This window comes from Acomys minous (genome assembly GCF_964271855.1).
Source record: "Acomys minous genome assembly, chromosome: 7".
NCBI classification, from domain to species: domain Eukaryota; kingdom Metazoa; phylum Chordata; class Mammalia; order Rodentia; family Muridae; genus Acomys; species Acomys minous.
This window is the reverse complement of record NC_140488.1, coordinates 79562449-79578912: the sequence shown is the minus strand read 5'-3', so window position 1 is coordinate 79578912 and position 16464 is coordinate 79562449. Positions and strand designations below refer to the sequence as shown.

The 16464-nt window shown below is 40.0% G+C and overlaps 1 protein-coding gene across 5 annotated transcripts in view; it reads left to right on the top strand.

Annotated features, from left to right (window-relative positions):
• The window catches only part of ZC3H12B (zinc finger CCCH-type containing 12B), a 372224-nt gene that overhangs the window by 329642 nt on the left and 26118 nt on the right, over window positions 1-16464 (top strand). For 4 of the 5 annotated variants that reach the window (XM_084789887.1, XM_084789889.1, XM_084789888.1 and 1 more), the window contains 2 exons: window positions 7272-7361; window positions 8067-8834. In XM_084789887.1, coding sequence (XP_084646013.1) covers window positions 8230-8834 — 605 coding nt within the window. In that variant the 5' untranslated portion in view covers window positions 7272-7361; window positions 8067-8229. The remainder of the gene's footprint in view (window positions 1-7271; window positions 7362-8066; window positions 8835-16464) is intronic. The other variant, XM_084789891.1, reaches the window with a different exon arrangement.

Genomic DNA, 16464 nt, shown 5'->3' with positions numbered 1-16464 from the left:
CTTTGCCATAGTAAAATAGAAATGTGTGTTTTTAAAAAATGTGAACATACGGCATAAGCCAACCAAGGAAAGAAACAACTCCTCCTGTCTCTGAGGCCCAAACCAGATGATTCCTGTACTTTTTTTTTTTTTTTTTTTTTTTTTTTTTTTTGGTTTTTCGAGACAGGGTCTCTTTGTAGCCTTGGCTGTCCTGGACTCACTTTGTAGACCAGGCTGGCCTCGAACTCACAGCGATCCGCCCGCCTCTGCCTCCCGAGTGCTGGGATTAAAGGCGTGCGCCACCATGCCCGGCCCTGTACTATTTTTAATTACGTCAATCGAGCCCCTCCCCATTACCAGCTTCAGCCCTCATTCCTACCTTCCCCTGTCTGGCCTCTTTGGTCTCCCTTTCTTCCTTCTCAGCAATAGACCACCCAAATCAACCCTCTCTAGCACCTGCTTTCAGCCCATTGGCAGCCCTTAGTCCTCCTGCTAATGGGTCCTGTTCCACCAAGGGACTCCCTTTACCTCGCCCACCAGGGCCTAAACCAGCCATGGTTCTCTCTTTGCAGGAGGTTGCTGAGGTGCACAGCATGGTCAGGGTACACATATCCTTCCCATTAAGTGAACTCTTTCAAACAGAAAAAAAGATTGGGGCCCTACACTGCTAACTCCTCCACCTTTATTGAAGAATACCAAAATACTACCCAATCTTACAACCTCGCCTTTCATGACATTTATGATTCTCACCAACCACCTTCTCCCAGAAGAGTGCAGGCAGGTCTGGGACCAAGCTGTGGCTCATGCAGACAAAATCCACCAAACTAATGCTTCCTATCCAGTCACGGCTGAGGCAGTCCCCAACTGGAACCCTGAATGGAATTACAGTATGCCAGGAGCCATCTGTGCTAGGGCTCAATTTATAAATTGCTTTCTGGCTGGTCTCTATGAGACCTCCCTTAACGTGGTAAATTATGAAAAAAGAAAAAAATACCCAAGAGTTCCTTCAGGACAGACACCAAAACCCATCTCAGTTCCTAGCCTGCCTCACAAAGGCCCATTTGCAGTATACCAGTCTGGATCTCAAGTCTCCAGAAGGGAAAAAAATCCTTATGACTTACTTCCTCTTCCAGAGTTTCCCTCATATTATGGCCTAACTTACACAACTAGAAAAAGGACCCCTAACTCCACAGGCATAAGTCTTAGCAGTGGCCATCAAGGTATACCACAGGAGATAGGAAAAAAAAAACCCGAAAACAAAAATACCTGATGATGGCTAAGACCGTTCAGCAGGGCATAATAGCTGCCTAGGCTCCCAAAGCCTGAGATCCTCCAGGTCCTGTCTCAAATGCAGTCAGGAGACCCCCTGACTGGGCCTGGGCCTGTCTAAACCCTCAGAAACCATTCTGACTATGCCCCCAGTGCCGTCAAGAGGGACACTGGCCTATGGACTGTCCTTACTTCCTTCCCGGTGTGAGGGCGTCAAGCCCAGATCACCGTCTTCCTTCTCTGAACTGCACAATCTGACATACCTTCTTTCATGCTGGCTTCCCAGGTGAGTACCTGGGTGTGGGAAACCCAAAACCCCACTAGAGTCAAAGGCCATTCCCCTTTCACTCTCAATCGAGGGTAAAAGGTAAGAGTAGACTGCCCACCTAATTCTCGTTGTTTGGCAAGTTTTGTCTGTCTGTTTTCTGTGTGTGGATGGGTCTGTTTTCTGGTGTGTGTATGTAAGTTTCGTTGTAAACTTGGGAGCTGAGACTGTAATCAGTCAGGCTCCTTTGAATGTATGAATGATGGAGGCCCACTGCATGCTTTGTTCTTACCCGTCTTCTTTGAGTGTGTGAGCTTGCTGTGATGTGTGTTTATTGGTTTTGGTTTTGGTTTCTCTGTCACTGCCGGCCACCAGCCACAACTGCTACCACTGTTTGCTGTGCGTGCTTTCATGGCCGGAGCTCAGAATTTATCTTTGGACTTCTGGTCACTGGCTTCTCTTTATAAAAAGATTTTTTAAAATTGCTTGTTTACTAAAGTATTAAAACTACACTTCCATGATTTCATATATAAAAATGCACCTCTGCCCCACCCCTCACCTAGGCAGCATGGGAGAGCTGGGCCAGAGGGTGTGACAGCAGCAGAGCTGTCGCTGTCACTGTCCCTATCCTGGGAAGTGCTGGAAAGTTGTCCGAGATCATATGAGCATGGGAGAACCAGTCTTTCCTCTTGTTTGCCACTGCAACAAGGAGAGATGGCCCTGTTCTTTGCCTGGGCAAAGTGGGAGAGATGGCCCTGGTGATTTGAGCCTAGGAGAGGTGATGGGCTGAGCAACACAGCTACCACCCAGGCCCAGCTCCAGGGCTTTGGGTTGGCCAATTCCAACATCTAACCTTCTATGAGCTGCTGGAGTGCATGCTGTAGAACAAAAGCTGCAGCCCCTCCATGATACAGGACAGCCACAGCATACCCAAGAGGAATCCCAGGGAGGATCTAGTATTGATAGTGTAGCACAAGCCAGAGGCCTCAAACCAAACCAATGCTCACTGCAATGAACATTTGCAAGCAAAGCTCTTTGGCCGATAGGGTACACTGTGTGACACAGAGTAGCTTCCTCAATGAGATGTTTTTATTTTGTTTTGTTTTTATTTTGTTTTTGTTTGTTTGTTGGCAGGGGAGGTTGCAAGAGTAGAGGGAAGATATCGGGGGAGGGGGAGATGAATGGTATTGGGGTACATGATGTGACATTCACACACAAAAAAAGTAAAAAAAAAAAAAAAAAAAAAAAAAAAGAATGTACCACTGGCTGCAGCCTAACTTCCTATTCGTGAATCAAAAAGAGTTCAGCTTCATTTCACCCATTACTGTCTCCTGTCCTCACCACCTGTCTTACCTCCTAATGCAAGAGTCTCCAAACCCCACTGAGTTATTTTGGGGATACATTTTACTGGTTGCTGTTGTAGAGAAGGTGGTATTTTCACCTTTGCCATAGTAAAATAGAAATGTGTGTTTTTAAAAAATGTGAACATACGGCATAAGCCAACCAATGAAAGAAACAACTCCTCCTGCCTCCCTGAGTTCTCTCTTCAGGTAGCTTTGGTAGAGGATGCTGACTGACTCAGTTTGCTGGTTTGATATCTAAATTTGTTCTTCCTATCTTCACCTGTCTAGTGTAGCTCTTACATATGGATGTTTAATTTCCAAGAGACCCCTACTTCTAACCAACAGCCTGTCCTAAGATAGTCAGGAAAGTGGTCAAAGGTCGATGTAGTGCACAGCAACTTCCTTTATCCATCTGGTCACTAGGGTTTACCCCCATGCCTGCTTTCTCTATGACCAAAAGGAATATTACTGTAGAAAGTGCCCAGAAACCTAAAAAGTTTACCCATATTGGTCCTGCAAATACCTTGGTGTCCCTGGACCAATCCTAAATGCATATCAGCGACTAAATAACACTCTGCCTCGATGCTGTGGAGAGTTCTGATTGTGTATCCCTCCTGGGTCAAAGTCATGGCCACCATATGTAGCTTCAGCCATCAGATTCTTAGACTTTCTCACTTTGCCTTTCATTAACTGCTCTAAGGCGAATTATCACAACCACCCTTTATCTCTCCCATTCCTCTCTCTCTCTGCCATTGTAGACCGTTTTAACTCCTCAGAGTCATGCTTTATGGGCACACTGGGTCCCTCAGACTGTAATAATACTTTGACTCTGAGCACTGCTGTCTGGAACCGTTTTTTTTTTTTCAAGTGCTTAACAGAGGCAGGTCAGAGAACTTACGACCTTGGCTTGCAAACTCTCACACAGCCTCGAGGACTTGACAAGATACTTGTGTTGGCTAACTTCCTAGATAAGAAAGTTATTTATTAGTTCCAGGTGTGGATGTGAGCTTGATGTACTTCTTTAGCCTTGAGATGAAAGAAGTGTGAGCATATAGATAACTAAAGTAACTGGTAGCTTTTGTTTCTGTTCCAAGAATCTTCTGGATCACACGGATGAACACTGTACAAAAGCTCTGAGAGAAATAAACTCAGGGCTTATATATATGTGTGTGTGTGTGTGTGTGTGTGTGTGTGTGTGTGTGTGTGTGTGTATGGAAATTTTTACTATACAAATAATAAAAAATAAAGGCCTCTGTAGACATGAACTCTGAATAGATTCCGAAAGGAAAAATGTGACTTGACCAATTATCAGGAATAGACCAAGCAGAGATTGTGGTACCCTGTACTAATGCTGAAATTGCCTCATTATTGGTAGAAAATAAACATTAGCAAAGAGCTTGAAGTAATTTTGGGGGAGGAGATTAACAACAAATATCCCCAAAGCAAGAGACTTCAGTTTATAAAAAGAACTAATTGAATTCTCCCTCATATAGCAAAAGGGACACCAATTTCTGGAGCCCCCAAATTCTATAATGATGCAAATAAATCAACAAAGGAAGGTTATAGGTCTGAAAAATAAGTGATTTGGCTCAAATCTCTTATGATTTAGTTCAAAAATCAGAGTTTTATGCCATTCTTATGGTATTATTAGATTTTCCTGAATCTCTTAATATAGCTATTGATTCTCAATGTGCAGAAAGAGTTGTTTTACATATTGAAACTGCTGAACTTATTCCAGATGATTCAGAATTAAATTAGTTATTTATTCAACTACAACAAGTAATCAGAAAGAGAAATCATCCGTTGTGTATAATACTTATCAGATCCCATATAGATCATCAAGGCCTTCTGCACAAGGTGATGAAATTGCTCAGCTGTTACTTGTAAATGTGCTAGAAGCCTCAGAATTTCATAATAAGCACCATATTAACAGCAAAATATTTAAATAAAAATTTTTCTTTACTTGGCATCAAGGAAATTATAAGAAAATGTAGGGTTAGAGAACACCTTTTCTCAGTCTGTGGGCTGTTGCTTTGTTCTGTTGACAGTATCTTCTGCCTTACCGAAGCTTCTCAGCCTCATGAGGTCCCATTTATTAATCGTTGACCCTAGAGCCTGAGTTATTGGTGCTCTGCTTAGGAAGTTGTCTCCCGTGGCAATGAGTTCAAGGCCCTTCCCCTCTTTTTCTTCTTTTTTTGATGTGTCTGATTTATGTTGAGGCCTTTAATCCACTTGGACTTTAGTTTTGTACAGGGTGATAAATATGGATATATTTGCATTTTTTCTACAAGTAGATATCCAGACATCCAGCAGCATTTATGGAAAATGGTGTCTTTTTCCATTGTATGGATTTGGCTTCTTTATCAAAAATCAAATGACCATAGGTGTGTGGGTTTATTTCTGGATCTTCATTTTGATTCCATTGATCAATCAGCCTATTTCTATGATAGTTCCATGACGTTTATATTACTGTACAGTCGTTTTAGTACAGCTTGTGATCAGGGATGGAGATTCCTCTTGAAGATTTTTTATTGTTCAGGATTGTTTTTGCTATTCTGGGTTGTTTTTCCATATGAAGTTGAGAGTTGTTCTTTCAAGGTGTGTAAAGAATTGTGTGGGTATTTTGATGGGAATTGCATTGAATCTATAGATTACTTTTGGTAAGATGGCCATTTTTCCTATGTTAATTCTCTTGATCCACGACCATGGGAGATCTTTCCATCTTCTGAAATCTTCAGTTTCTTTCTTCAGAGTCTTGAGATGTTTTTTTTTTTTCATACAAGTCTTTCACTTGCTTGGTTAGAGTTACACTAAGATACTTTATTTATCTGTGGCTATTGTGAAAGGTGTAATTTCCCTAATTTCTTTCTCAGCCACTTTGTCATTTGTATACAGCAGGGCTACTGATTTTTTTAAAGTTGATTTTGTATCCAGCCACTTTGCTGAAGATGTTTATCAGCTGTAGGAGCTCCTTGATAGAACTCTTACCAAGGAGTTGGTGGCCACTTACGTATACTATCATATCATCTGCAAATAGTGATAATTTGACTTCTTCCTTTCCAAATTGTATCCCCCTGATCTCCTTTAGTTGTCTTGTTGCTGTAGCTAGGATTTCAAATACTGTCTTAAAGAGATACAGAGAGAGTAGATAGCCTTGTCTTGTCCCTGATTTCACTGGAATTCACTTAACTTTCTCTCCATTTAGCTTGATGTTGGCTATTGTCTTGCTGAATATTGGCTTTACTATGTTTAGGTATGTACCTTGTATCCTTGTTCTCTCCAAGACTTTAAACGTGAATGGGTGTTGGATTTTATCAAATGATTTTTCAGCGCCTAAGGAAATGATCATGTGTTTTTTTTCTTTTCAGTTTGTTTATATGATTGATTTCAGTATATTGAACCACCTCTGCATGCCATGTCATTTCTGTATGAATATTTCCAAATATGAATCCCAAAGTAAAAATAGTCATAATACTGTTAGAACTATGTGTGACTTTTCTTCTTGCTTTTACAAATAAAATTGACATGATTTACAAATTTCTGGTATATTGGTTACATAGATAACCTTGTTTTATAGTAGTGAGCACAGCTGATGCCTGAAAAGATTTCCCATGCTCACGGCCCTTATAACCTTTCTCCATTTTCCTTACAAATAAACAATATGTAAAAATACTTAAAGAAAAATCGACCATGAATTTGAAAGAGAGCAAGTTCGGGTACATGTCAGGGTTCAAAAAAGAAAAGGGATGGAGAAGATGTAATTATAAGCTCAAAAAATAAAACGATTAAAATAAATAAATAGGAGAGCATGATTGTATATGCCTTTAATTCCAGAGCTGGGCAGGTAGAGGCTTCTAGACTTCTATGATTTCAAGGCCATCTTGGTCCACATAGTAAGTTCAAGGCTAGGCAAGTTACATGGGTGAGAACCTTCTCAAAACATGAAATAAACCTGTAAAAAAAACACTCTGAAATTGATGTAGTAACTTACATTTATAATTCTACCACTCAGGAGGCTGAGCCAGGAGGATTTCCGTGAGATCAAGGCCAGCCTGAGCTACAGTGTGAGACACTGTCCCAATGAAAAACCTTGTACAGAGTGGAATCTGCTGCTTCCTTTATGTATCTTGAGAAGTTACTGCATTATATTTTCATTTCTAAGCATTTTTATCACTTTTCTTATGTAAGTCTTACAATTATTCTGTGAGATATTAATGAATATCTTCACTTCACACAATAAGAAAAAATTCAAATTCCAAAAGAAGAAAAAAAATAGAACTAAAAACTGTCAGGACAAGTGAAATGTGTACAAGAGAAGGTAAAATAAAATTATACCTAATCCTCTTCTGTAATTAAGAGTTTAATGTTTATCAAACAAGTTAAGTTGATTATTTTTTCCTTTTTCTAATTTACAGGGTCTCCCTCTGTTGCCTATGGGGAGGGATATCTCTCCCAAGGCTCAAGGGAACCTTCTGTCTTGGCCTCCTGAATTAGTACGACTTGAGGTATGCAACACTAGGCACAGCTGGTTTGCTCCTTTTGCTTACCAATTAAAATAAGTAAAAGAGGTGGTAGGTATATTCAGGAATGTGTGTGCACACATATACATATGTTTTCTCACATCTAGAATATGCCTGTGTTATGTTTCCTTTGCATGATACTTTAGTTGTCTAAAAGTAATTTTAGTCTTTATTCAGTTTCCCTAGAAGAGAAGATTTCTGGCATTTTGTAAAAAGTAATAATGAACATGAGCATCTCAGGGGTAGATTGTAGCGTTAACAAGATGGATCTGTTGGGGCATCTAGAAATACTTTCCTAGCAAAAAGAAAGAAAAAGAGTCCTGTCAACACCTCCCCTTCACACACACACATGTGCGCTCTCTCTCTCTCTCTCTCTCTCTCTCTCTCTCTCTCTCTCTCTCTCTCTCTCTCTCTCTCACACACACACACACACACACACACACACACACACAGTGTCAGAATGTAATGCCTCTCAATTTTGTAATAATAACTTTAGCTGTGGCTTCAGGAGCTATAGCTTTATTGCCCCTACTGAAATGTGTTCTACAATTTTTAGAATTAATGAGTCTCTATATCATTATAAACAAGAAAGTCAAAAGTGAGGGAAGCTGTCATTTCTCAGGGAAAACTGTGTGTCTATTTTCCCAGAAGTTTACTATATGTGATTATGCTATATGTGTTTATTTGTAGAGACTGCTCACATCTGAACCTACAAAAACAAACAGACAAACTCTTGCACCATTACTACCCCAGCATTTTACTCTAGAGGAATGCCACTGTACATGGATTCCAAGGATTCCAAGCAGGTTAAAAAGAAAAAGAGCTGATTAGATCTGAGTACCCAGTGACCGGGATGACGGCCACAGCTGCAGTGGAGACACCAAAAATGGAGAAGAGTGCTTCCAAGGAGGAGAAGCAGCAGCCAAAGCAGGAGGACAGCACACACCGAGGCGATACTGAGTCTGGAGAATGGATGAGCTCTGAGATCGACCCTCAACAAATGAGCTCTAAGAGTGGCCCCAACAGCTACCAGTCGGCAGATACTCAGCTGAAGAAGAAAGAGGTACCCTCCAAGCCACATCGCCAGCTCTGTCGGTCACCCTGCCTGGACAGGCCAAGCTTCTCCCAGAGCAGCAGTTTACAGGATGGGAAGCTAGACTTGGAAAAGGAATACCAAGCCAAGATGGACTTCGCACTAAAGCTGGGCTATGCAGAAGAACAAATCCAATCAGTGCTTAATAAACTAGGCCCAGAGTCACTTATTAATGATGTATTGGCAGAGCTTGTGAGACTTGGAAACAAAGGTGATTCAGAAGGTCAAGTCAACTTGAGCCTGTTATTGCCCCGAGGGGCTAGCTCCAGAGAGATTGCAAGCCCTGAATTGTCTCTTGAAGATGAAATAGACAATAGTAATAATTTAAGACCAGTTGTTATTGATGGAAGTAATGTGGCAATGAGGTAAGCCTTATGTGGTTTTTTCCTCTCCTTTTAAAACAGAAATTGTCTTTCATTGAAAAAATCTTAGGAAGTTCTTAGTTGTTGTCTATGTCTTGCATTCCTATAGGTGAACAGAGTCTAGAATTATCTTTACTTTGTCTTTTCATTCTTCTTTGAAATTGCTACCAATTTGTCTTCAAGTATTTTTTATTAAACATTACATATTAATGATGCTTCAACGGAAAGAAAATATTTAGTGCCTATGTCCTATCATTACAAGATTAATCATCCCCAAAAGCACTGCCTACTCAGTGCCAGTTGAAGTGCACTTAGGAACTTTCTGTAAATCCCAATAACTGATACACATTACTGGGATCTTTCTTTCTGCCTTCTACACAAATGAGTGATCTGGACTTTTCTCCTCTCACTTGATTGAATCATTTCTTTTAGTCTCTTTAATGGTCTGATAAATTATGCTGGTTTCTATACCCACTACTTGTATTCATGTCATTTCCCAACCTAGAAATGACACTCTCCTTATCTTCACCCTTAAAGGTGAGCCACCTCCATAAAGACCTCTGTGGTTTTTCTAAACTCAGTGATTGTCTGTGGTAAGATAAATATTTGCTCCCCCAAAATGCTAATCTCTGATGCCTATAAATGTGTTAAATAGTAAAATACACTTTGTATATCATTTAACTTAAGGAGTTTAAACTGGGGAATGTTACCTTGTATAATTAAGGTTGTATGAGTAAGAGTGGCAAAGAGTTGTTGCTAAAGGAATGCAACAGGATTGGGTATAATAGTAAAACATGCTAATCCCGGCTCAGAGGTGCACGTCTGTAATCCCGGCACTTGCGGAAGCAAAGGCAGGTGGATCTCTGTGAATTCTAGGCCAGCGTTGTGGTCTACAAAGAGAGTCCAGGACAGCCAACAATGCACAGAAAAACGCTGTCTTTAAAAATAAAAAATATAAACAAACAAACAAAAAACCCAAAGCAACAACAAAAAAGGCATGTTACAGAAACAAGAAATGGGCCACGAGCACAGGAATATGAGTAGAATCTAAAAGTTGAAATGTTTTAGGAAATCATCTGAAGCCTAAAGAAAGAGAGCAGCCTTGCCAAAACTTTGATTTTAGACTTCTGTACATTTAGTAATAACAATGATGGGAAAATCATACACTGAATCTTGGTGAGACTGAACTAGTGTCATCACTATGAGAGTCAGTGTGCTGGCTTCTCAAAAAACTAAAAGTAGAACTGTTGTGTGGTCCAACTGTACTAGTCCTGGCCACGGAGCTACTTGTATATCCATATTTGTTGGTGCACTATTCAGAAGAGCCAAGGCATACAACCAGTGTGAATGACCATAGACCAATTAATGGGTAAGGAAATTGTGGTATATACAGAAAAGTGTTTTGTTTGAAGAAATAAAAATGCTGACCTTTTTCTACTGTGTCTAATATAGATATAAAAGCATAAATATTATATATGACTCAGAAGTAGAAAAAGTATGAGAGAGGAGGAACAGGTCTAAAATGAGGAAAAGAAAAAAAAAAGGAAAGTACAAGAGAGTGTACTGAAATGAAAGAAAAAGTATCACATATTTTCTCTTATATGCAGAACTTAAGATAATATATATAAAAGTGTGTGTGTGTGTGTGTGTGTGTGTGTGTGTGTGTGTGTGATGTGGAGGGGTCATATCACAGCAAATGTGGAGGTTATTGGGAGGAAGGGAACCATTAAAAGGCAGAATGAGGGAGGAGAATTTTTATTAATATTTTATTAATTTATTCATATTACATCTCAATGGTTATCCCATCCCTTGTATCCTCCCATTCCTCCCTCCCTCCCATTTTCCCCTTATTCCCCTCCCCTATGACTGTGACTGAGGGGGACCTCCTCCCCCTGTATATGCTCATAAGTATCAAGTCTCTTCTTGGTAGCCTGCTATCCTTCCTCTGAGTGCCACCAGGCCTCCCCATCCAGGGGACGTGGTCAAATATGGGGCACCAGAGTTCGTGTGAAAGTCAGACCCCACTCTCCACTCAACTGTGAAGAATATCCTGTCCATCGGCTAGGTCTGGGTAGGGGTTCGAAGTTTACTGCATGTATTGTCCTTGGCTGGTGCCATAGTTTGAGCAGGACCCCTGGGCCCAGATCCATCCATCATAATGTTCTTCTTGTAGGTTTCTAGGACCCTCTGGATCCTTCTATTTCCCCATTCTCCCTTGCTTCTCTCACCAATAGGATGTCCCAATAGGATGTCCCAATAGGATGTCCGAGGGAGGAGAATTTATTGATTATTTTTCTCATTTAGATAACAAAATGCCTGACAAAAGGAGCTTAAGAAAAGAAGGCCTTGTTCTGGCACACAGTTTGGTGCTAGAGCCCAGCCCGTAATGCTTGAGAAAGTATGGAGGCAAAGGAGGAAACTGGTCACATGACAGTCACAGTCAGGAAGCAAAAGATTAATGCTGCTGTTCAGCTACATTTCTCCTTTTGTTCAGTCTAGGGCTGCAGTTCATTTAGGGTGGGTCTTTCTTAATCAGTTAAGGTCTTTTTCCTGCATTTCAGCTATGTTGAAATATTCAGAGCCTCCTGTAGTAAGATAGCTGGGCTCAATAGTGGAGACATACTGCCCTGGCTGATACTGATTGTGTTCTTACACTGGTGTCTCGGCATCTGGATTTGGGATGTTTATAGGTCTAGGTGCTGATTTCTGAGTTTGTCTTTGTTGGGTGGGTGTTTTGTTCCTTTGGATTTTTGGAGAGTGTGATGGCTGTGTGATGCCTGTCTTTCTGGACTCCTCAGCTGGTGTGTTCACAGGAAATGATTTCTGGTGTTGGGGATTAGGATACAGTGACAAGCAGAGGGAAATTAAAGGGACTGGTCTGTGGGATCCACAGGAGCTGTGGGCAGCATGGAGGGAATCTGTACAGGTGTTCTGTAGGGATAAGACTAAGGGAACGAGCCGGGCGTGGTGGTGCACACCTTTGATTCCAGCACTTGGGAGGCAGAGGCAGGTGGATCGCTGTGAGTTCGAGGCCAGCCTGGTCTACAAAGTGAGTCTAGGACAGCCAAGGCTACACAGAGAAGCCTTGTCTCAAAAGAACCAAAAAAAAAAAAAAGACTAAGGGAACAGAGAAAGAGGCTTTGTCAATTTGTCTTTCTCTCACTCTTATCCCCCTTCTCTTTTAACTTCTTAATTATAGCCTTCCACAGAATTAACAATCTATAAAATCTGCCATTGCTAACAGTGTTCCAGTTTCCCCTCCTAGCTACTTCACTCACCTTGACTTTTTCCCTTATGCCTATCCATACTCTTTCTATCATATTCCTAATCTTATTAACCAAAGTTTTATTAAAATCCATTATACACTTAGTTGTTTATCCTTCCACAGTTATTGAAACTAGAGGAGACACTGTTATTAACTGACTACTGTAACAGTTGAATAATGGTAATATCAAAAAGCTATGATTGTTTTTCCAGTTAAAATCTTACTCAGGGTATAACACAGAGCTAACAGTAGACATCCTGAGCCCCTGGACTGTGAAAAATGAATATCAACACTTCTCAAACTAGTTTGTAAAATAGAAAAGGGGAAAACATTACCAAACTCCTTTTTTGCAACTGTTATTAGCCTGATAACAAGATAAGACAAATTATATATATATATATATATATATATATATATATATATATATATATATATATGATTGTAGATGCAAAATTTCTCAACAGAATACTTGCCAACCAAATAAAAAGCACATGGAAACGATCATTCACCATGATAGAGGTGGCTTTGTTCCAGAAATGCACTGTTGATTCAACATATATAAATAAATAAATGTTATAAATTACATAAATGGCCTTAAGGTCAAAAATCACATGTCATCTCAGTGGACTCAGAAATATCTTTAGAAACATTCCAGTATTACTTCACAATAAAAGTTATGGAAAAATTTGGAAAAGAAGGAACATATCTCAGCATAATAAAGTCTGTATAAGTTCAAATCTACAGTTAACATTGTATTAAATGAGGAAAATTTGAAATAATTTCCACTAAAATCAGAAACAATACAAGGTTGTCTACCTTCTCCACTGATATTTAAATATAGTACTAAAAGACTTAGTACAATAAGAGAAACAAATAAAATGGATATAATTATAAAAATAAATTGAAGTTGTCTTGTATTTCAGTTGATATGGTTTTATATATAAGAGACCCTAGAAACTTAACAGAAAACTTTTAGAACAGAGAAACACTTTCAGCAAAATAGCAGGATACAAAATAAATACAAAAAATTAGTAACTTTCCTACACACTAATGGCAATCATACTATAAAAAGAAATCAGGCATGCAATTCCAGTAACAATAAACTCAGAAAGTATTTTATAATGAATTCAACCAAGAAACCAAAAGCTCTCATGGTAGTTTCAATGAAAATGCCTAATGATGGCTCAGCATTTGAATGCCTGGTTCTAGTTGGAGATGCTGTTTGGGGAGGTTTGGGAGGCTCAGCCTTACTGAAAAACTGTCATTGGAAGTGGCCTTTGAGAATTTAAAGACACATGGCATTTCCAGTTGTTTTCTCTCATTCGTATTTGCAGTTCAAGATAGAAGCTCTTCAGGAACTCTGAAAAAGGAGGCAGGAGGCAGGGAGATAGAGGGAATATTGGATGCCAAGAGAACAAGGTCATCTAAAACAACTGAGAAAAGCTCATATGAACTCACAGAGACTGAAGTAGCAAGCACAGGGCCTACAATGCTCTGCCCCACATCCTCTACACATACACAGTAGCTTTCAGTTGTACATTTATGAGACTCCTGAATGTGTGAGTGGGTGGGTTTCTGATTCTTGTGCCAGCTCTTTGGCCTCCTTTCTTCTTATTTTGTCTTGTCTTATCCAACTTAGATATGATGGTTTTTGTTTTATCTTATATTTTATTTTGCAATGTATTGTTGTCTCTTAGAAGCCTCTTCTTTGCTAATGAGAGACAGAAAGGGAGTAGATCTGGATGGGAGAGGACTTGGGGAGGAACTGGGGGGATCCTAGGGAGGGGAAACTATTAGAGTTATATTGTATAGGGAAATAATCTACGTTTAATAAGAGGGAAACGCTTTTAAAATCATTAAAATGTTTGTATTTATACTTAGAATCATTTCTATATTAACCCATTTATATGCATAGCCACACACACCAGTCAATGGTAGCACATACCTTTAATCGTAGCACTCAGATCTCTGAGTTTGAGGCCAGCCTGGTCTACATAATGAGTCCCTTGATAGCCAGCCTGGTCTACAGTATGAGTTTTGAGATACTGGGGATACACAGAGAATTCCTTTCTTGAAAAATTCAAACAAAACCAAATACCACAAACATGAAAGGGCTTTTTTTTTTTTTTTTTTTTTTTTTTTTTTTTTTTTTTTTGTCTAAAGAAAGGGCAATTGTCCAATTAGAGAAAAGTATACTGAAGTAGGAACAATCATCTCTTAAAGTTACTTTATATCAGCCAGGCATGGTGGTGCATGCCTTTAATCTCAGCACTAAGGAGGCAGAGGCAGGCGGATCTCTGTGAGTTCGAGGCTAGCCTGGTCTACAAAGTGAGTCCAGGACAGCCAGGGCTACACAGAGAAAGTCTTGAAAAAAAAACAACAAAAAAGTTGCTTTATATCCTGAAGCAATAGAGTCCATGTTGTAGAACCATGATAAGAATTTAGGAAGTAACATTTTGACCAGAACTGTATGATTATGTAAGACTTATCCTTAAAAGTAGATTTAAAAACTTTTAATTTAAAAACTCATGTTTGTTGTTCTAGCTATTACCATTATTATTTTAAATTTTAGTTTTACTATGAACAAAATTAAAATTGTTCCAAATTAACAATTTTAGTTTTCAGGGGCATTTACTAAAACATAATCAAATATAAAAGATAGTCTATGTTTGCATAAGTATACATAGGACATAATTTAATAAACCAAGATTTTGAACACTTTTTTAAAAAGACATGATCCAGGCACGGTGTCATATGCCTTTGATCCCAGCACTCAGGGAAACTAACCTGGTCTACAAAGTGAGTCCAGTACAGCCAAAGCTATACAGGGAAACCTTGTTTCAAAAAAACAAACAAAAGACATGAGCCTATGTGGCTTGGGTGGGGTGGAAGACAGCCAGAGTGGCAGCACTATGACAAACAAGTGTGTGGTGGAAGACGAAAGAAAGAAAAGCAAGTGCTTTGTGCATTATGAAGAGAGGCAGAACTGGAGACGAGATGCTGCAGTGATGAGAAGAGGCCTGCGTTGCTACCTGAGACATGTTGGTGTCCAAGGGCTCTGCTGAGCTGGCTGTGCCCCTCACTGGCCACCCCATGGTAGCAATAGCAGTGACATGGATGTGAGAGAGCTCCCCCGCCCTGCCCCCGCCTGGAGAGTGCAGGGGAGCTGGCCCCAGTGGCATAAGTGCAGGAGAGCTGATGGGCTGACCTACTCAGTACCACCCAGACCCAGATTTCAGGGCTTTGAGCCTGTCCACTCCAACTTCTACTCGACCTATGAGGTGCTGGAGCACAGGAAGGGGCAAGTCTTGCAGAAGCAAAACTGCAGGATCTCCAGGACACAGAGCAACAGCAAGTGACTGAGGAGTTTTGGTGACAGTCCAGTATTAATGGCGTAGCAGAAGCCAGAGCCCTTTGACCAAACCCTTGTTGCAATGAAGATTTGCATGTAAAGCTGTTAGGAGAGAAGGGTGTACTGTGTGACACGCTGTAGTTTCCATGATGAAATGTGTGGTTTTTTAAAATTTCTGTGTGGGAGAAAGTTACAAGGTTGGAGGGGGGATATGAAAGGACTATAAATGAGTGGGGGTTGGGATGCACCATGTGAAATTTTTTTTAAATCAATAAAAATTAAGAAAAAAATGAGCTCTCAGCTTGCTGCACCAGCATCAATGTCTTTGTGTAGCCAGGCTTCCTCACTGTGTTGGTGATAGACACTTAGCTATCTCAAACAATGAATCTAAACAAACTCTTCCCTTTATAACTTGCCTTAGCCATAGTGTTTTCACAGCAATATAAAGGTAATTCATACATACCTCTAGGATGAAAACTTTAAAATGCTAAAGAAAAAACCAAGGAAGACACTAGAAGGAAAAAGATACCCATCCCTATGGATTTATACGATTAATATTAAGAAAATGGTCACCCTACCAAAATAATCTACAGAGCCAATGCAGTATTATTCAAAAAATCCCAGTGCCATTTTTCACAGAAAAAGAAAAAAAAAGTCTTGAAATTTATTGTCTAGTTAGGGTTCCTATTTCTGTGATAAAAGAGTAAGTTGGAGAGCAAAGGTATCATCATCAAAGGCAGTCAGGGCAGGAACCTGGAGGCAGGAGCTGATGGGGAGGCCATGGAGGGCCTGTGTACTGGCTTGTTCTATATGACTTCCTCAGCCTGCTTTTTTACAGAGCCCAGAGCAGCCAGTCCAAGTGCAGCTCAACTCACAATATACCAGACAACTTCACATCAATAACTATTTTCTTTTAAAAAGCCTTACAGACTTGTCTAAAGCCAGATATTATGGAGGCATTTTTCTCAATTGAGTTTCCCTCCTCTTAGATGACTATGTTTCAAGTTGACATAGAA